General features: G+C 39.1%; 1 protein-coding gene across 2 annotated transcripts in view; it reads right to left on the reverse strand.

The window, feature by feature from the left end:
• The window catches only part of Akap6 (A-kinase anchoring protein 6), a 436,130-nt gene that overhangs the window by 36,358 nt on the left and 384,297 nt on the right, over positions 1-15,475 (reverse strand). For both annotated transcript variants that reach the window (XM_055608602.1, XM_055608603.1), the window contains exon 12: positions 4,404-4,619. In XM_055608602.1, the coding sequence (XP_055464577.1) occupies positions 4,404-4,619 (216 nt within the window). The remainder of the gene's footprint in view (positions 1-4,403; positions 4,620-15,475) is intronic.

Consider the following 15,475-nt stretch of genomic DNA (forward strand, 5'->3'; position numbering starts at 1 on the left):
TCAGATGCTTCAAGAACTTCCTTATTATTTCTCACAGGTGCAGCAATCAACCTTTCCACCAGTGTTGAATGGGTTCAGCTTTTGTCTGTACCATCTTGCCTTTTTGATAAGACTTTCAGTTAGGTCCTGTTGCTTCACAATATCATTCATGTGTTCATATGTTCACAGTGATTTTCTGGCCTATCAGTTGTTGAGACAAGATGTTAGAATCCCTGTCTGACAGCCTGTTTTTCCTGTTTCTTTACAGAAGTGTAGGTTTTCTATATGGTGTGTTTGCAAGCTATTCTAGGCATTTAGCAACGCCCTCTCTTGTTAAATTGGAGCTCCCATTGTGAAGACATGCCCTTCTTTACACACGGTGATTTATTTTTTGCTCTGAAATCTGCTTTGTTTAATGTTAATATACTCACTCTACCACTGCTTGGTAGGCAATGTGTGGTTGAGTTTACCCAATTTAACAATTACTTTCTTTTAAGTAGTTTTCAGTCTGTTTCATTCATTAGGACTATTGATACAGCCACTTTAAATCTTCATCTCGCCTTTAAAAAACCTTATTACATCTGTTTCTTATTTTCCTTTTCTTCTTTAAATGGGGATCTAAAAAATGATCCTCCTTCATTTCCTTTTGTGTCTTACTCTAACTTTTTGTTTTGTTGTGTTTTTAAGGTATAACAGCCACATATACATTTGATCTTATCACAGCGTCCCTTTAAAGGATGTTCTAGTACCTCACATAAAATTAAAAAATGGTACAAAGCATGGTGGCATTTCTGCTTCCTGCCTTGTGAGATACTGTTGTCCATTTTATCCTCTTTGCTATAAATCGTGCCATGCAACACTATTATCTTGATTTAAACAGTCTATTAACACTTAAAGAGATTGAAATAATAGGGAAAGTGCTTCTCATCTACTCACAGTTGTCATTTCCATGTTCTTTATTCCTTTGTGCATATCCAGGTTTCTATTGGATGCAAGTTTTGTTTGGTTGATGGCCTTCCCTTAAAATTTCTAGCAGTATAGGTATGCTGGTAATGAGTGCTTTTGCTATAGATATTTAGAAACTAATATCTATTCTTTTCTGAATGACATTTGTTCTGTGAAGGAAACTAGTTTATCTTTTTTTTTACATTGCTGCCTCAACTTCATCTCCACTTTTTCCATCTCCTGACTTCCACTGTTTCTGACAAAAGGCTGGCAGCCACTTTCTGTAAAAGCATCCTCCAGACGCTAGGAAGGTGCTGTCCCAACACTAGGTTTTATCAATCTGATGAGGTTTGCATTTGCATCAACTGTTTTTCTTGTACCACAAAACATGTGATAGAAGGAAATAAGGTCTTATTTTTGTTCATGGTTTCAGAGCACAACCAAAGATGGTAGGGCAATAGGACCTTGGGGTGGATGATCACATTGTGTCCAAAGCCAAAAGCAGAGATCAGTGCTCAGCATCCTTTATCCTCTTTTAGTCAGTCCAAGATCCCAGCACAAAGGACAGTGCAACCCACAATGGGTATGTCTTACTACCTCACTTAACCTAATCAAGATAACTTTCTCTAAGTATGCACACAGGCCCTGGGGTAGTAGCGCACACCTTTGATCCCAGCTCTTTGGAGGCAGAGGCAGGTGGATCTCTGAGTTCAAAGCCAGCCTGATGTACAGAGTGAGTTCCAGGACAGCTAGGACTACACAGAGAAAACCCTGTCTTGAAAAACAAAAGTATGCCCAGAGTCCCATCTCCCAGGTGACTTTAGATCCCATCCAGTTCACAACTGAAATGACCCATCACACTCTGTTAGTGACATTTCCTAATGCCACTGAGCAGAAAGGGGACTATTTGTAGCTTCATAGAAACTTCAAAAATTATTCTCTTCATTTTTTTTTCAGTGTGCTCCTCCTGCTGGAGAGCTCAAAAGACAGCTTTGTTAGCTCAGGAGCGTCTGCCTGTGGAGCCCCATGCTCTCTGGCACCCTCAAGATTTACATCAAATTAGCCACAGCACCCTCCCCAGATTGAATGCAGAGGCTGGAAGTTTCCTTGAACTAAGAAAAATAGACCAAAGAATCTGTAAAAGCCTTGTTAGATAAGAAAAGAAAGTTGAAAGGCAGCTTCTTGGTGTTCCTGTGAAGGTAAAATATTCCTACAGAAATAAAACAATTTCCAAAGCATGACTCTTAGAAGTATGACTTCTTTTGTAAGCTATAGGTATGGTATATAGTTACACCAATGCCTGCGTGGATGAACTTTACCAAACAAAGTCATGTACTCACTTACTTGGCAAATATTAACAAGGGCCTATGTATGCAAAATATATTGCAAGTTTTGGAAGCATAGCAGTAGAAATCCCTATGCACAATCAGGAAATGGAGAGGGGGAGGTGTATGATAGACAAGAAACAGGCCTCCTGCGGACCTTTCAGTCTTGGCAAAGATCTCCTCCTGCATTTCCGAAATACTTGTGTGATCATAAAAGCAACTTCTACTCCTCACTCAACAGTAGAGCCTTGAAACAGAGAAACACCCCCAATACAACAGTCCCCCATGTTCACTGCACCCTTAGCCTCAGTCCACTCTCCCTCTTCCCACTTCTTTCCTGAGAGTGACTTTCAGTACATTTTATATTTTATTATAAGCATCCTTATTTGCTATCTCCATTATTCCAAATCATCTAATTAGAGGAGACTTTTTTTCTGCGATTTTTATAACCACTCTCTAGGAGCTCAAGCTTCCAAGAAGCAACTTGCCTTTACTATAGACAGAGGTAAAACAAAGGAGTATTGGGAGAAGGCTTAGCAGGTAAGAGAGCGTGTCCTGTGCATGCAAGAGGACCAGAGTCCAGAACCCTAGCACACATGTCACAGTGGGCTGTGCCTAGAACCCCAGGCCTGTAAGGGGTAGAAAGAGAAGGACCACTGCTGACTGACATCTTAGCTCCAGATTCCGTGTGACTCTGTATCAAGGGAGTAAGAGAGCGACAGCGTAAGACGCATCTTTTCTGGCCTCCCCATGGGAGCATGCTCACCAGCTCTTATGCACACATGCACAACCCTCATGTATCACACCCATGGGCACTTATGCCCCCCATAGGAACACAAGCAAACACCCATTCCCTACGTCTAGTTTGTAGAGCTCAATTTAAATCCTGAAAGAGAATCAGCTTCATCTTTGCTGAACCAGTCGAATGCGCCAAGAGTCCACTGGTACTTAATAAAGTCACATTCTCATCAGCACAAAGCAGAGGAAAGGATGACAACCTCTTTTGCCTTTACAAACTATCAAAAAGAGGAGGAAGAGGAAGAAGGGAGGGAATAAAAGATATTATCCAAAGTTTCACAACAAACAAGTTATTTCAAGAAAATATATCCCATATGTTGACTCTGATTACTGATAATAATTTGGAGATCTTAAAAAATTTAACTACTTCAGCTAAGATCAGTTGAACACAACTTTTGAGAGAAATCACCTCCTAGTCTCAGCACAAAGGGAAAAGGAGTCCCTAACATAAAACATACCAGAAATTAAATCCTATGGCTTTGTTAAGAATAGAATTTGTACTTGTATGTGAAAACTATGTATGTATGTATATGTATATATATGTGTGTGTGTGTGTGTATACATATATATCGTCACCCCACCTATACATGTATTACATTTATGTAAGTCAAATGTGAAAATTGGCCCTATAACTACTAGACACTGAAGTCAAGGTCATTTCAGAGATATACTCTATCCAATGACAATTTATGTCATCTAAGAATCTGAAGGCTTTCAGAGAGAGAGTGTGTATTCTATATTATAGCAAGACAACTTCTACAACTTCTGTGAATTTTTCTCCTAGTAACTCTTTCAAGCTGCGCTCTCAAATCCAGCAAATTGTTAGTGGGAATCATGACCCCCTACTATGCACACTGCATTAAACTCCACGAAGAAACTTGAAGTTCTCAGTAAGCTATCAGAAGACACTTGAAGCAGGATCGATGGGGACAGCTGTACACATGGTGTTAGCTCCTCATTAAAGGGAACAATAAACAATAGATCTTCAGCAATGAAACCGTACAGAGAGCATACACATTGCTCCATGCACTCAGAGTGGTAAGCTACCTCCTAGCAAAGTTTCCATGGAGTACTGTGTGCTTGGTGAATATGTTTCATGAAAGAATAAGTTAAAGAATTACCAGCCTTAGTGGCAAGGTTAACCAAAATATATTTGTGAATTTTTTAAAAAGACAATGAGATTAACTAAAATGCATGTCAGTAAAGTCAGTAACTGTTTTGCAATGATGGAGTTTTGCTTAGTGATTAGCTATGCCTCTAGTTTCCAAAGACACTTATATGCTATGATTCTGTCCAAGCCCGAGGGGGGGGGGTTGTCAATAAAGAGAGCTGAGCCTACTAGAGAAAGACACTCACGGATTCCTGTCCTCTCTTCTTTTGCAGCCGTGTTTGCCACTGGACAGCCTGCATGACGATGGCTTCCCACCGTCTCTCCAGGTTTACAATGATCAGCTGCATGGGCTGATGGTCTGCATTCAGATTGCAGGTGTCCCGGTCATCCAGAAGGTGCTGGCACAGCCTCAGGACGGAGGCCACTCCTCGACGCCGCTGCTTGATCTCATGACAGAGGGACTACAATACAGAGAAAGACCAGTTTATGTGTGTTGGAAGAACTGACGTTTTGACAACATGACTCCCAATATGTTCACACTGCAGGGCTGGGCTCAGCTTTGAAACCTGGGATAAGGAAAAGAGAAAAGGTTTCCTTGAGACTGATAGCCTCCTGCACATAGCTAATGAATGCTAGGGAACTTAGGGGCCTCTGTTTCCTCTCTCCCTTTCCACTATTTATTGTTCCAAAATGGAAGATCTTATCTTGACACCTCAGTATCAACAATTTCTCACCTGGTGAAAAAAAATCACTTAGGTCATATGAATTCCAGTCAAACAGACTGAAAGGTGTTGGTTTAAGGTCAAAGGAAACACAACAACAAATAGAGAATCCTTTCCCTCCCCAACGATGTAACTGTTCTTCTAAGTTATTCCTTAGATTCTTTGGAAGAAAAAAAGTTCAGTATTTTATTGGCAAAAATAAATAATATTACAAAGAATTTTCATATGTAAACTCAATTATCTAAAAAAATAGTGGGCAATATTTTTCTTCTAATGCTTGATTAACAAAACAATAATGTTCTGAAAACAGAAATCAAGATAGTGCATATTATCGCACAATTTGCTACTTGCTCTGTTTCTTTTAATAGACACTTACACTGTTTAGAATTGATATGCGCATCAAAATAGCATTTTGCCCCCCCCCCAGAAGCATTTGTATTGCTGCACTGACCCTAAGCTGAACGATTGAAGCAAAATAGTGGGTACACATGTCTAAAAATATTATATCCTTTCCTTGCCTACGGATAGTGTGTAAGTGATATTCTAATTCAAAGCCTTCAGGAGAAATGATGATTATACCCACAAACATCACTGAATTACTAATCTCCTTCTACTGCCACAATTGGACTATTCTAACAGTTAACAGATTGCTTATTAATCAACAAGGGTAAACAAGACAATGCAATTTCATTTAGTGTGAGGGTTTTAATGCCTGAAAGTATTTGTGCTTAAAATGTTAATCTAGATAAAGCTTCATTAGAAGAAGTCTTAAAATGATTAAGTGCTGTTCACTGAGTTGTGCACGGAGTAGAAATAGTGGATCAGCAGGTGGACATTTCATACAGATGTTCCACTTGCTGCTATAATGCATGCTATATCCATTTAAATGACCCTCACTCAGTAATAGCTGGGATTCTATTATTTCTGTAATGAGAGAACCTGTACCTTTAATATTTCTGAATTTTAAATAAGGTGAATGACAAATTCCCAAACCTCTATTTATGGCAAAATATAACTAGGAATTTTATTATTCACATCATCCGGTACAGCTGTTTCAGTTGGGTTTCCTTATTTATTTTTGCAGGGTTCGTTACTATTTTCCTATATAACTCCTGATACCACCCTGGGTCTGACAAATTCCTTTCCTGGTGCTATTCGCCAGTCTAGTGCTGAGGGAGCCCTAGGCAAGAAAAGGTCAACTTGGAGGCTAGTAAAGCAATAACACTGTTTCCTTATCCTACAGCCGCTACCTCCTCAACCCCCAAACATACCCCACCATGACACACACACGCATGCGAGCACACACACTCACTTGTTCTCCTAATCTACAACTGTTAAGTCATCCGCATGAAGTCTACCTAATATCTACCAAATTTTGGTTCAATACTGAAAAAAATGTAAAAAAGTAGTATGTTTAAGGCTAATAGAAATTGGTTCAAATGAGACCTACAGATGTCAATATTGATGATTTGGGTTTCTAATCTGTGGTTAAGTTGTTAAAAAGAAAGGGCTAAAAAAAATCAAAAGATGTTTTGATTAAATTAGATTCTGCAAACTTCTCTTTAATGTTCAGTAGAATAATGTAAACAAATGTAGCAAACTGTGTATCTGCAAGCCAACAAAAAGCCTCAAGGTTCTTAGCTGATGGAAAATCACAATGAGTGGCACTGAAAGAATGCATGGCACCAGCTCAGGCTACACTTGTAAACCATCTCAGATGCCTTTCATATACCTCACAAAGTCCTCAAATGCCGTATTTAAGGATGTAATCAATTTTTATAAAAATTACTATGATGTTTTGAAAGTGTGCAAAATGTATTGACTATCTCCATGTCCAGAGACTCTACATCTTAATTCAAGCAAGCCAAAATAAATGTTGTTTTCAAAACTATAAAAGCAAGGCTGAGGAGATGGGTCAGAACCCTTGCATTGCAAGAATGAGAAACTGAGTTTGAATCCCTACGAGGCAGTTAAAAGTCAGGTATGGGTAGAGGTTCCTGGAAAGCTCCTCCCTACACTGCAAGGTAGAGACAGGTCGTTAGTTCCTGAAAGCTCACTTACTAGCCAGCCTGGCTGTAGCTGCATTTGGGTTCTGAGAGACCCTGTCTCAAGGCATTAAGGCAGAGAGAGATAGAAGGCCCCTGATGTCCTCTTCCAGCCTTCCTGTGCGAGCACATGAGTACAGATCCTCTCATCCTGATGTGAGCTTACTATACCATACACCATAACCCACATACAAATAATTTTCTAAAAATTTAAACTACAAAGCAGGTAGTTAACATTTACTTTCTGGTTTTTACATCTTCACAATTCTGTAGATTTCAGTTTAAATATAAAGGGTTTAGTCTACATTTTAAATTACTTTTTTTCCATGTGAACTGTTCAAAAGAGAAGTAAACTAGATAATTTTATACCTAACATTTTTTCAATGTTCCTTTATACCTAGATATAGTTGATAACATTCTCCTACATAAATGTGTTTCCCTGACAACCATCAAAATGTATTTATTTATAATCACACATACTAAATAAAATCAGTAAGTTTGTTGGCAACATTTCTTAGAATCAGTATTCTACATTATTTTTCATAATAAGCTGAGATACACATTCTCCATATGTACTGAGAAATGTTAAAAATAACTAATGGGAGCAAAGGATTATTATTATCTTTTTGCCTTGGGTTTTAGAGAGGCATAGTTCAAAAACAGCAACTACAGCTTAAGTAAGGAAGGCACAGAATAAGATAAACATCCTGCCATGATCTCAAGCTCTTCCATTTGCTGGGCCTTCTTTCAGCGATAGAGGATTGTACAATGGACAAGTCACTGCTCCTTCCCTTAGGAGCTCAGGGTCTAGTAGAGATGAGCTACACAAGTAAGTGCAGTACTGTGTGTGAGAGAGACAGAGAGCGAGACAGACAGAGACAGAGAGACAGAGAGAGGAGGAGGAGGGAGAGAAGAAAGGAGAGAGGAGTGGGAAAAGAAAGGAACTGTGTGCAAACAAGTTGTTACAGGGAGTTCATACATGTTTAAGGAAATGGCAGGAGCCAATTGGTCTCAGATGAGTAACAGTCATTATAGGGACAGATGGCCCAGAGACGTGTTAAGGTGGAACATGAACGAGTGGCCTTAGATAATAAGGAGAATCTGTGTTCGGGAAAACAGAACAGTGAGGAAGGTGTATAAACTTACATCTATAAACTGCCGATCTATTCACCAGTGGCAGCACACAAGGGTTTTTGAGGGAAGTGCTTTGCTTTGTACATCTGACTTAATCAAGTTTTCAATGTTTCAGCTACTCACATTAGTGAGCCAAATACAATTAAAAAAAAAAAAAACAAACAACTTTCTCTTTTCTTTTGTGGTCCTGAGAATTGAACCCAGAGTCTCACAAATGGTAGCTGAGTCTGCTGCCATTTTCCACCAAGCCTGAAAGCATATTTGTCATTGGCTTCCAACGTATGTACCCAGTCTTGATGTCAAACCAGTATTCTCTACCTCACAAAATGCAAATGATTGAAAGTAAATATAGAATTTACTTTTTTATGATTATTACAAGGAGCTATTATATTAAAAACATTAAAAACATATGCTAAGTAAAGAAATAAGAGAAAAGAAAAGAAAAATATAGTTAAAAAATACCCAAATTAAGTGTATGTTGAACACAGAGAAGCAAATCTAATTGGAGAAACTCTAAAGCATTTCATGTCCAGTGTTTCTCACATTTTTTTTTAAATTCAACATGTTAACTCTATTGTGTAGGTCAATATTTGCTTTTGTTGCTAGATCATCTGTTAAAATGAAAAGACCTATGAAGCAATGCTGTTTATAAAGGTGAACATTACTTCACCTTCTATTGTTGATCAATTGTTTAACGAAATATGGTGAGTATGTTATGCACGTGACAAGCTCAGTAATGAGGGAGCAATCGGCACACAGGACATTTGGCCGCCTTCAACCTGGTGTGAATGAAACGACAGAATGAGAGAAGAATGGCAGCACACAGGTGTATTCTACTTTAAATAGCATCAAGTGAGCAGATCTCTTTCTGACAAGTTCCTGTACTTCTGCTATATTATTTTTATTTTGTTTTTTTTTTTTTACATCTTATCATTTTGACTTCATGGGGTGCTAATTTCCTTCTTATTTGCGATACACAGTATTGTTTCTGAGAGCAGAGTCTTTGGAGTGCACTCACCAGATCAAAAAGTATTTGTATCACCCACGATCTGCCAATCCTTCCCAGTCACCCAGAGTACACATGGAATCCCAGATAGTCTGAGGGCTGGGGCAACAGAACAGTATGCTTAGGGTCAGCATGAGCTAAATACTGACTCCCATGCCAGCTGGGGCTACAGGGTTAGGTAGTGTCTCAAAGAAAGAAATAATACGAAGCTAGCCTGCAGATTCTCTGGCATCACTCACATCTTTATGAATCAGGGATTCTAGAGCAGGGTGCAGTGATCCATGGCTTACCAAAGCCTTACAAGTGATTGCAGCACAATGTTTGAAAACACTATTATACACAAAGCAGATTAAACTTTGCAAATTTGAGATTCCACTAGAATAAACTATTTTCAGAAACATAGAAATACAAGCCCTAAATTCTAATGTAAACCAGCAGTATTGATGTCTCTGCTGTATGAGGCTTTTGACTGCTTGATCCTAGGTCATTATCAAGGAGGAAAGTTTGGCAAAGGCCATGAGGAGGGTATTTATTACAGCAGTAAGCTTTTGATGGCCATTAGTTATGCACCAAACACTGTACTGTCCATTATGGGATAAACATTGGTGGTGATGGGCTTGTAACAAGATGCGGCACCTCTCAGGCACATGTAATATGGCTGATTCCTCAAAGGGAGACATAAAAATACAAGAAAATACAAGACAAAACTCTCTATAACACTTAATTCATCAAGACGTTGCAATTTTGAGTGAGGCAAGAGGAGGGCACGCTCTTTGTGAACTGTGCGACCACAACTCATATGCACTGCATTATCACTCAAAGCTGCCGCTTGGCCTGGGGAGCAGGAAAGGCCATCACCAGCTTGGGAAGACCCATTAGGATTCACAGGCTAGAATGAAGCTTCTGAAGGTTGGAAGGTGGAAGAGAGGATAGATACCATAGAAGAAAAGTTAAAAACCACAAATTTGACCACAGATTTTAAAATCTAGGAGTTAATGTAAAATATGGTTATAATAATTACTAAATTTTTCATCTACCCACCGACCCTGCCACCCACCCAGTGAACTTGTGGAGTGCTAAGGTCTTTTCTCAGTGATAAATTCAGCAGTATACAAAGATGCACACTTTTGCTTTCATATAATTCACATTCTAATTTGTCTGAATGCAGATATAAGAAGCTAGAAATAGACGTAAACACATGCAAAATTATCATGTAAAAAGAACTGTACAATAAAATCGGTGATACTTTAGATTCGAGCATCAATAAAGCTTCTTTGAGGAGAAGACATCCTATAATAAATTCAGATATTAAAACAAAATGAAATTTAATGTTCTGATGTTTTAAGTCTTGAGATAATGTTTAAATCAAGAATAATGTTATGCTGTAAAAGGTATTTAGTGGCTGGTAAAATGGCTCAGCAGCTCAAAGTACCCCCTATACAAGCCTGCTGATTAAATTCTGGGACCCTTGGTGAAAGTCAAGAATCCACTCCCAAAGTTATCCTCTGGCATTCACATCCATGCCTTGGCATGAGCCCCTCAAACACACTCACACACACTTCACACACTCGCTAATAATAGTAAATAAAAATGTTTAGAAAGCTTGTTATGTGATTCAGTAGACTACTTAAACATTGGGAACTTATTATTATTGGTCCTGGGTCAGTAAAGGACCAACACACTTATAAATGTAGAGTTAGGAAAGTTTGTTTTTCTAAAGTAAGAGCTAAAAGGTTTACTGAAGTAAAGTTAGTAATACAGGTCTATAAACTTCCTTGGCTATATTGGACATTTTCTCTAGGATAAAAATAATGCAGCCTGATTTTCATATAGACCTCCTACTTCTGGAAACATCAAAAAATATAAACTGAAAAAAATACAGAGAAGCCTGGACTTTAAAGAAGAGTTGAAACAAATATGAAAAATAAATATAATTATTGCAGTGATGAAGTTCTTACATGGCTTATGAAATTGTCACATAAATACTGCTAGCATTAGTAGAAAAATGGGCGACCTGACTTATAGGTGACAATCACATATAATACCAAAATTAATCCTGGTGATCATATGTATCTGGATAAGTATAAAATAAAAACATGTCATATCTCTTCAACTGTTTTTACCTATATTCACTGTGTATAAAATAATAATCATCAGGATTGCTTATCAATTGTTTGAGTACTATCCTTTACAGTATTTTATGGGTTATTTTCCCTAATCCCATTTAGCAATGACTAACATTTTTGTGTGCATTTTTAACCTTTAACTGCCACCCTTCCCTCTCTTCTCTGTTTGTGTGTGTGTGTGTGTGTGTGTGTGTGTGTGTGTGTTTTGTGTGTGTGTGCATATACCGTTGTCTCTATGTGAAGGACTAAGAATAACTTGCAGGAACCTGTTCTTCCTTCCACCATGTCTGTTCCAGGGGCTGGACTCAGACCACAGGCTTGACAATACGCACCTATACTTTGATAGGTGGACTTGAAAACCGATCCAGGAAAAACCCTGATATATAAGAAGAAAGCTGGAGTAGCTTGTAAGATCTCTACATTAGGTCATAAGATGTCCACATTTCCAAGTTATGCTGCTGTAGATTTTCAACAGAAGTGGCTACAAGCATAAAGCTATTGTTAAAACAGCCAGTAACAGGGATCCAAGATGGCGGCGCTGAGAGGACACTGTGTTGGATAAGCAGGACAGCAGTGACTGCACAGCAACCAACAGACTGAAACATCTGGGCCCTAAAACAGCAGTGATTGTGTTTCCCTGGTAAAAGGAAACCCCACAGTGTGGGAAGCAATTGGGTCCATTCTCAGGTCACCAAGCTAAATCCTGGAAGAGTTCCAGATCCTATCAGGCCCTTGGTCACCAGCCCAGAGCCACAGGCCTGCATGTTCTAATCACCATCCCAGACTGAACTGTGGGCCCCACAACACCAGAGACTAGGTCTCCCTGTCAGGAGGAAACCCCACAGTAGGGAAAACCTCAGGTTCCACCTCAGGACACCCAGCTAATCCCGGAAAAGTCCCTCGGTTCCCTCAAGCTCCAGGCTCTAGTCTCTTGCTGCACACGTGAGTGCTGCGCTCACCTGCCACTGGTTACCGCTTGGGTACTGGGGCACAGAGCTCCAAACTCAGACCTACAGAAGCCTGGTATCCATGAGATCAGTCCCCAGACACTGCTCCAAGGCACAACCTGTCTCCCTAGATAAACTGACCAAACTGCAGGGCTCCCTGGTTCTTCTAGAGGGCTGTGCCTAGCAAATACAGTATAAGTAGCAGCAGCAGCTCATTAATTCAGAGAAATCCTAACCCTAACCCCATCAGAATCACACCTGACTTCTCAACAGAGACAATAAAAGCCAGAAGGGCCTGGACAGATATCATGCAGACCCAAAGAGAAAACAGATGTCAGCCCAGGCGACGATACCCAGCAAAACTCTGTCATCATATATGGAGAAAACAAGATATTCAATGACAAAAACAAAGATAAACAATACCTACCCACAAATCTAGCCTTACAGAAGATACTAGAAGAAAAAAATACAACCCAAGAAAGCTAACTATATTCAGGAAAACACAGGAAATAAATAACCTCACTACAACAAAACTAAAAGTAGCCAAGCCTCAGCATCTGCTTTGATACACTGCAGGGTAGAGCCTTTCAGAGGCCCTCTGGGGTAAGCTCCTGTCCTGTTCCCTGTTTTCTCCCTCTTCTGATACCCATCCTCTTTGCCTTTCTGAATAGGGATTGAACATCTTAGCCAGAGTCCTCCTTCATGATTAATTTCTTGAGGTGTACAGATTTTAGTATGTTTATCCTATATTATATATCTAATATCCACTTATGAGTGAGTATCAAAGCAGATGCTGAGACTTATAGCTAAACTTTGGGCAGAGTGCAAGGAATCTTAGGAAAGAAGGGGGAGATAGTAAGACCTGGCAAGGACAGGAGCTCCACAAGGAGAGCAACAACCAAAATATCCGGGCACAGGTGTCTTTTCTGAGACTGATACTCCAACCAAGGACCATGCATGGAGATAATTTAGAACCCTTGCACAGATGTATCCCATGGCAGTTTAGTGTCCAAGTGGGTTCCATAGTAATGGGAACAGGGACTGTCTCTGACATGATCTGATTGGCTTGTTCTTTGATCACCTCCCCCTGAGGGGGGAGCAGCCTTATCAGGCCACAGAGAAAGACAATGCAGTCACTCCTGATGAGACCTGATAGACTAGGATCAGAAGGAAGGAGAGGAAGACCTCCCCTGTCAGTGGACATAGAGAGAGGCATGGGTAGAGAAGGAAGAGGGAGGGTGGGATTGGGAGGGGAGGAAGGAGGGAGCTAGAGGTGGGGATACAAAGTGAATAAACTGTAATTAATAAAAATAAGAAAAAATATGAAATTTTTAAAAAGTAGCCAAGCACACAAACACACTACCACAACCAACATCAAAATCAAAGGATCTAACAGCCACTGATCTTTAATCTCTCTCAACATCAATGGGCTCTACTCTCCAATAAAAAGACACAGATTAACAGAATGGATGTGGAAACAAGACCCAACAATCTGTTGCATACAATAAATACACCTAAGTCACAAAGATAGAAATTACCTGAGAGTTAAGGGCTGGAAGATGGTTTTCCAAGCAAAGGGACCCAAGAAGTAAGCAGGAATAGCCATTCTAATATTTAATAAAATAGACTTTCAACCAAAATTAATCAAAAGAGATGGGGAAGGTCACTTCAAACTCATCAAAGGAAAATTCCACCAAGAAGACAACACAATTCTGAACATCTATGCCCACCAATAAAAGGGCATCCACAATTGAAAAAAAATTAATAAAATTTAAATATACATAGATCTCCACACATTAATAGACTTCAACACCCCACTCTCAACAAAGGACAGGTCAACAAAACAGAAATTAAACAAAGAAACAATGACTCTAACAGATGTCCTGAATGAAATGAACCTAAAAGACATCTACAGAACCTTCTACCCAAACACAAAAGAATTTACTTTCTTCTCAGCACCTCATGGAACCATGGAGCTTTCTCCAAAATAGACCATATAATCAGGCACAAAGAAAGCCTCAACAGATACAAGAAGACTGAAATAATCCCTTGTATCCTATCAGACCACTGTGGACTAAAGATGGACACAACAATGGACATAGCAAAAAGCCGACACACACATGGAAATGGAACAACTCACTACTTGATGACAGCTGGGTCAGGGAAGAAATAAAGAAAGAAATTAAAGACTTCCTAGAATTCAGTGAAAATAAAGGCACAACATACCCAAACTTATGGGACACAATGAAAGCAGTGCTAAGAGAACCATTCATAGCACTAAGTGCCTTCAAGAAGAAATTCAAAACATCTCATACAAGCAGCTTAATGGCTCATCTGAAAGCCCTAGAAAAAATAGAAGCAGACACACCCAAGAGGAGTAGAAGGCTGGAAACAATCAAACTCAGGACTGAAATCAAAAAACTAGAAACAAAGAGAACAATTCAAAGAATCAATGAAACCAAGAGCTGGTTCTTTGAGAAAATCAACAAGATAGACAAACCCTTAGACAAACAAACTAAAGGTAGAGAGACACTATCCAAATCAACAAAATCAGAAATGAAAAGGGGGACATAACAACAAACACTGATGAAATCCAAACAATCACTAGGTCTTACTTCAACAACCTATATGCCATAAAATTTGAAAATCTAAATTAAACGGAAAATTTTCTTGATCGATTCCACTTACCAAAGCTGAATCAAGACCAGGTAAATAAATTAAATAGTCATATATCCCATAAGGAAATAGAAGCTGTCATCAAAATTCTCCCATCCAAAAAAGCCCAGGGCCAGATGGGTTCCGCACAGAATTCTACCAGATATTATAAGAAGAGCTAATACCAATGCTCTTCAAACTATTCCACAAAATAGTAACAGAAGGAACATTACCAAACTCATTCTATGAAGCCACAGTCACCTTGATACCTAAACCTCACAAAGACCAACAAAGAAAGAGAATTTCAGGCCAATCTCTATTATGAACATTGATGCAAAAGTAATCAATAAAATACTTGCAAACCGAATTCAAGAACAAAAATATCATCCACCACGGGTGGTTCAATATATGGAAATCCATCAATGTAATCCACCATGTAAACAAACTGAAAGAAAAGAAAAACACATGGTAATCTCCTTAGATGCTGAAAAAGCATTTGATAAATTCCAACACTCATTTATGTTTAAAGTCCTGGAGAGATCAGGAATACAAGGCATATACCTAAACATAGTGAAGGCAATATACAGCAAGCCTATAGCCAACATCAAACTAAACAGAGAGAAACTTAAATCAATCCCACTGAAATCAGTGACAAGGCAAGGCTGCCACTCACTCCATAACT

The sequence above is a fragment of the Psammomys obesus genome, unplaced genomic scaffold (assembly GCF_907164565.1).
Source record: "Psammomys obesus unplaced genomic scaffold, mPsaObe1.curated_primary_1811, whole genome shotgun sequence".
NCBI lineage: Eukaryota > Metazoa > Chordata > Mammalia > Rodentia > Muridae > Psammomys > Psammomys obesus.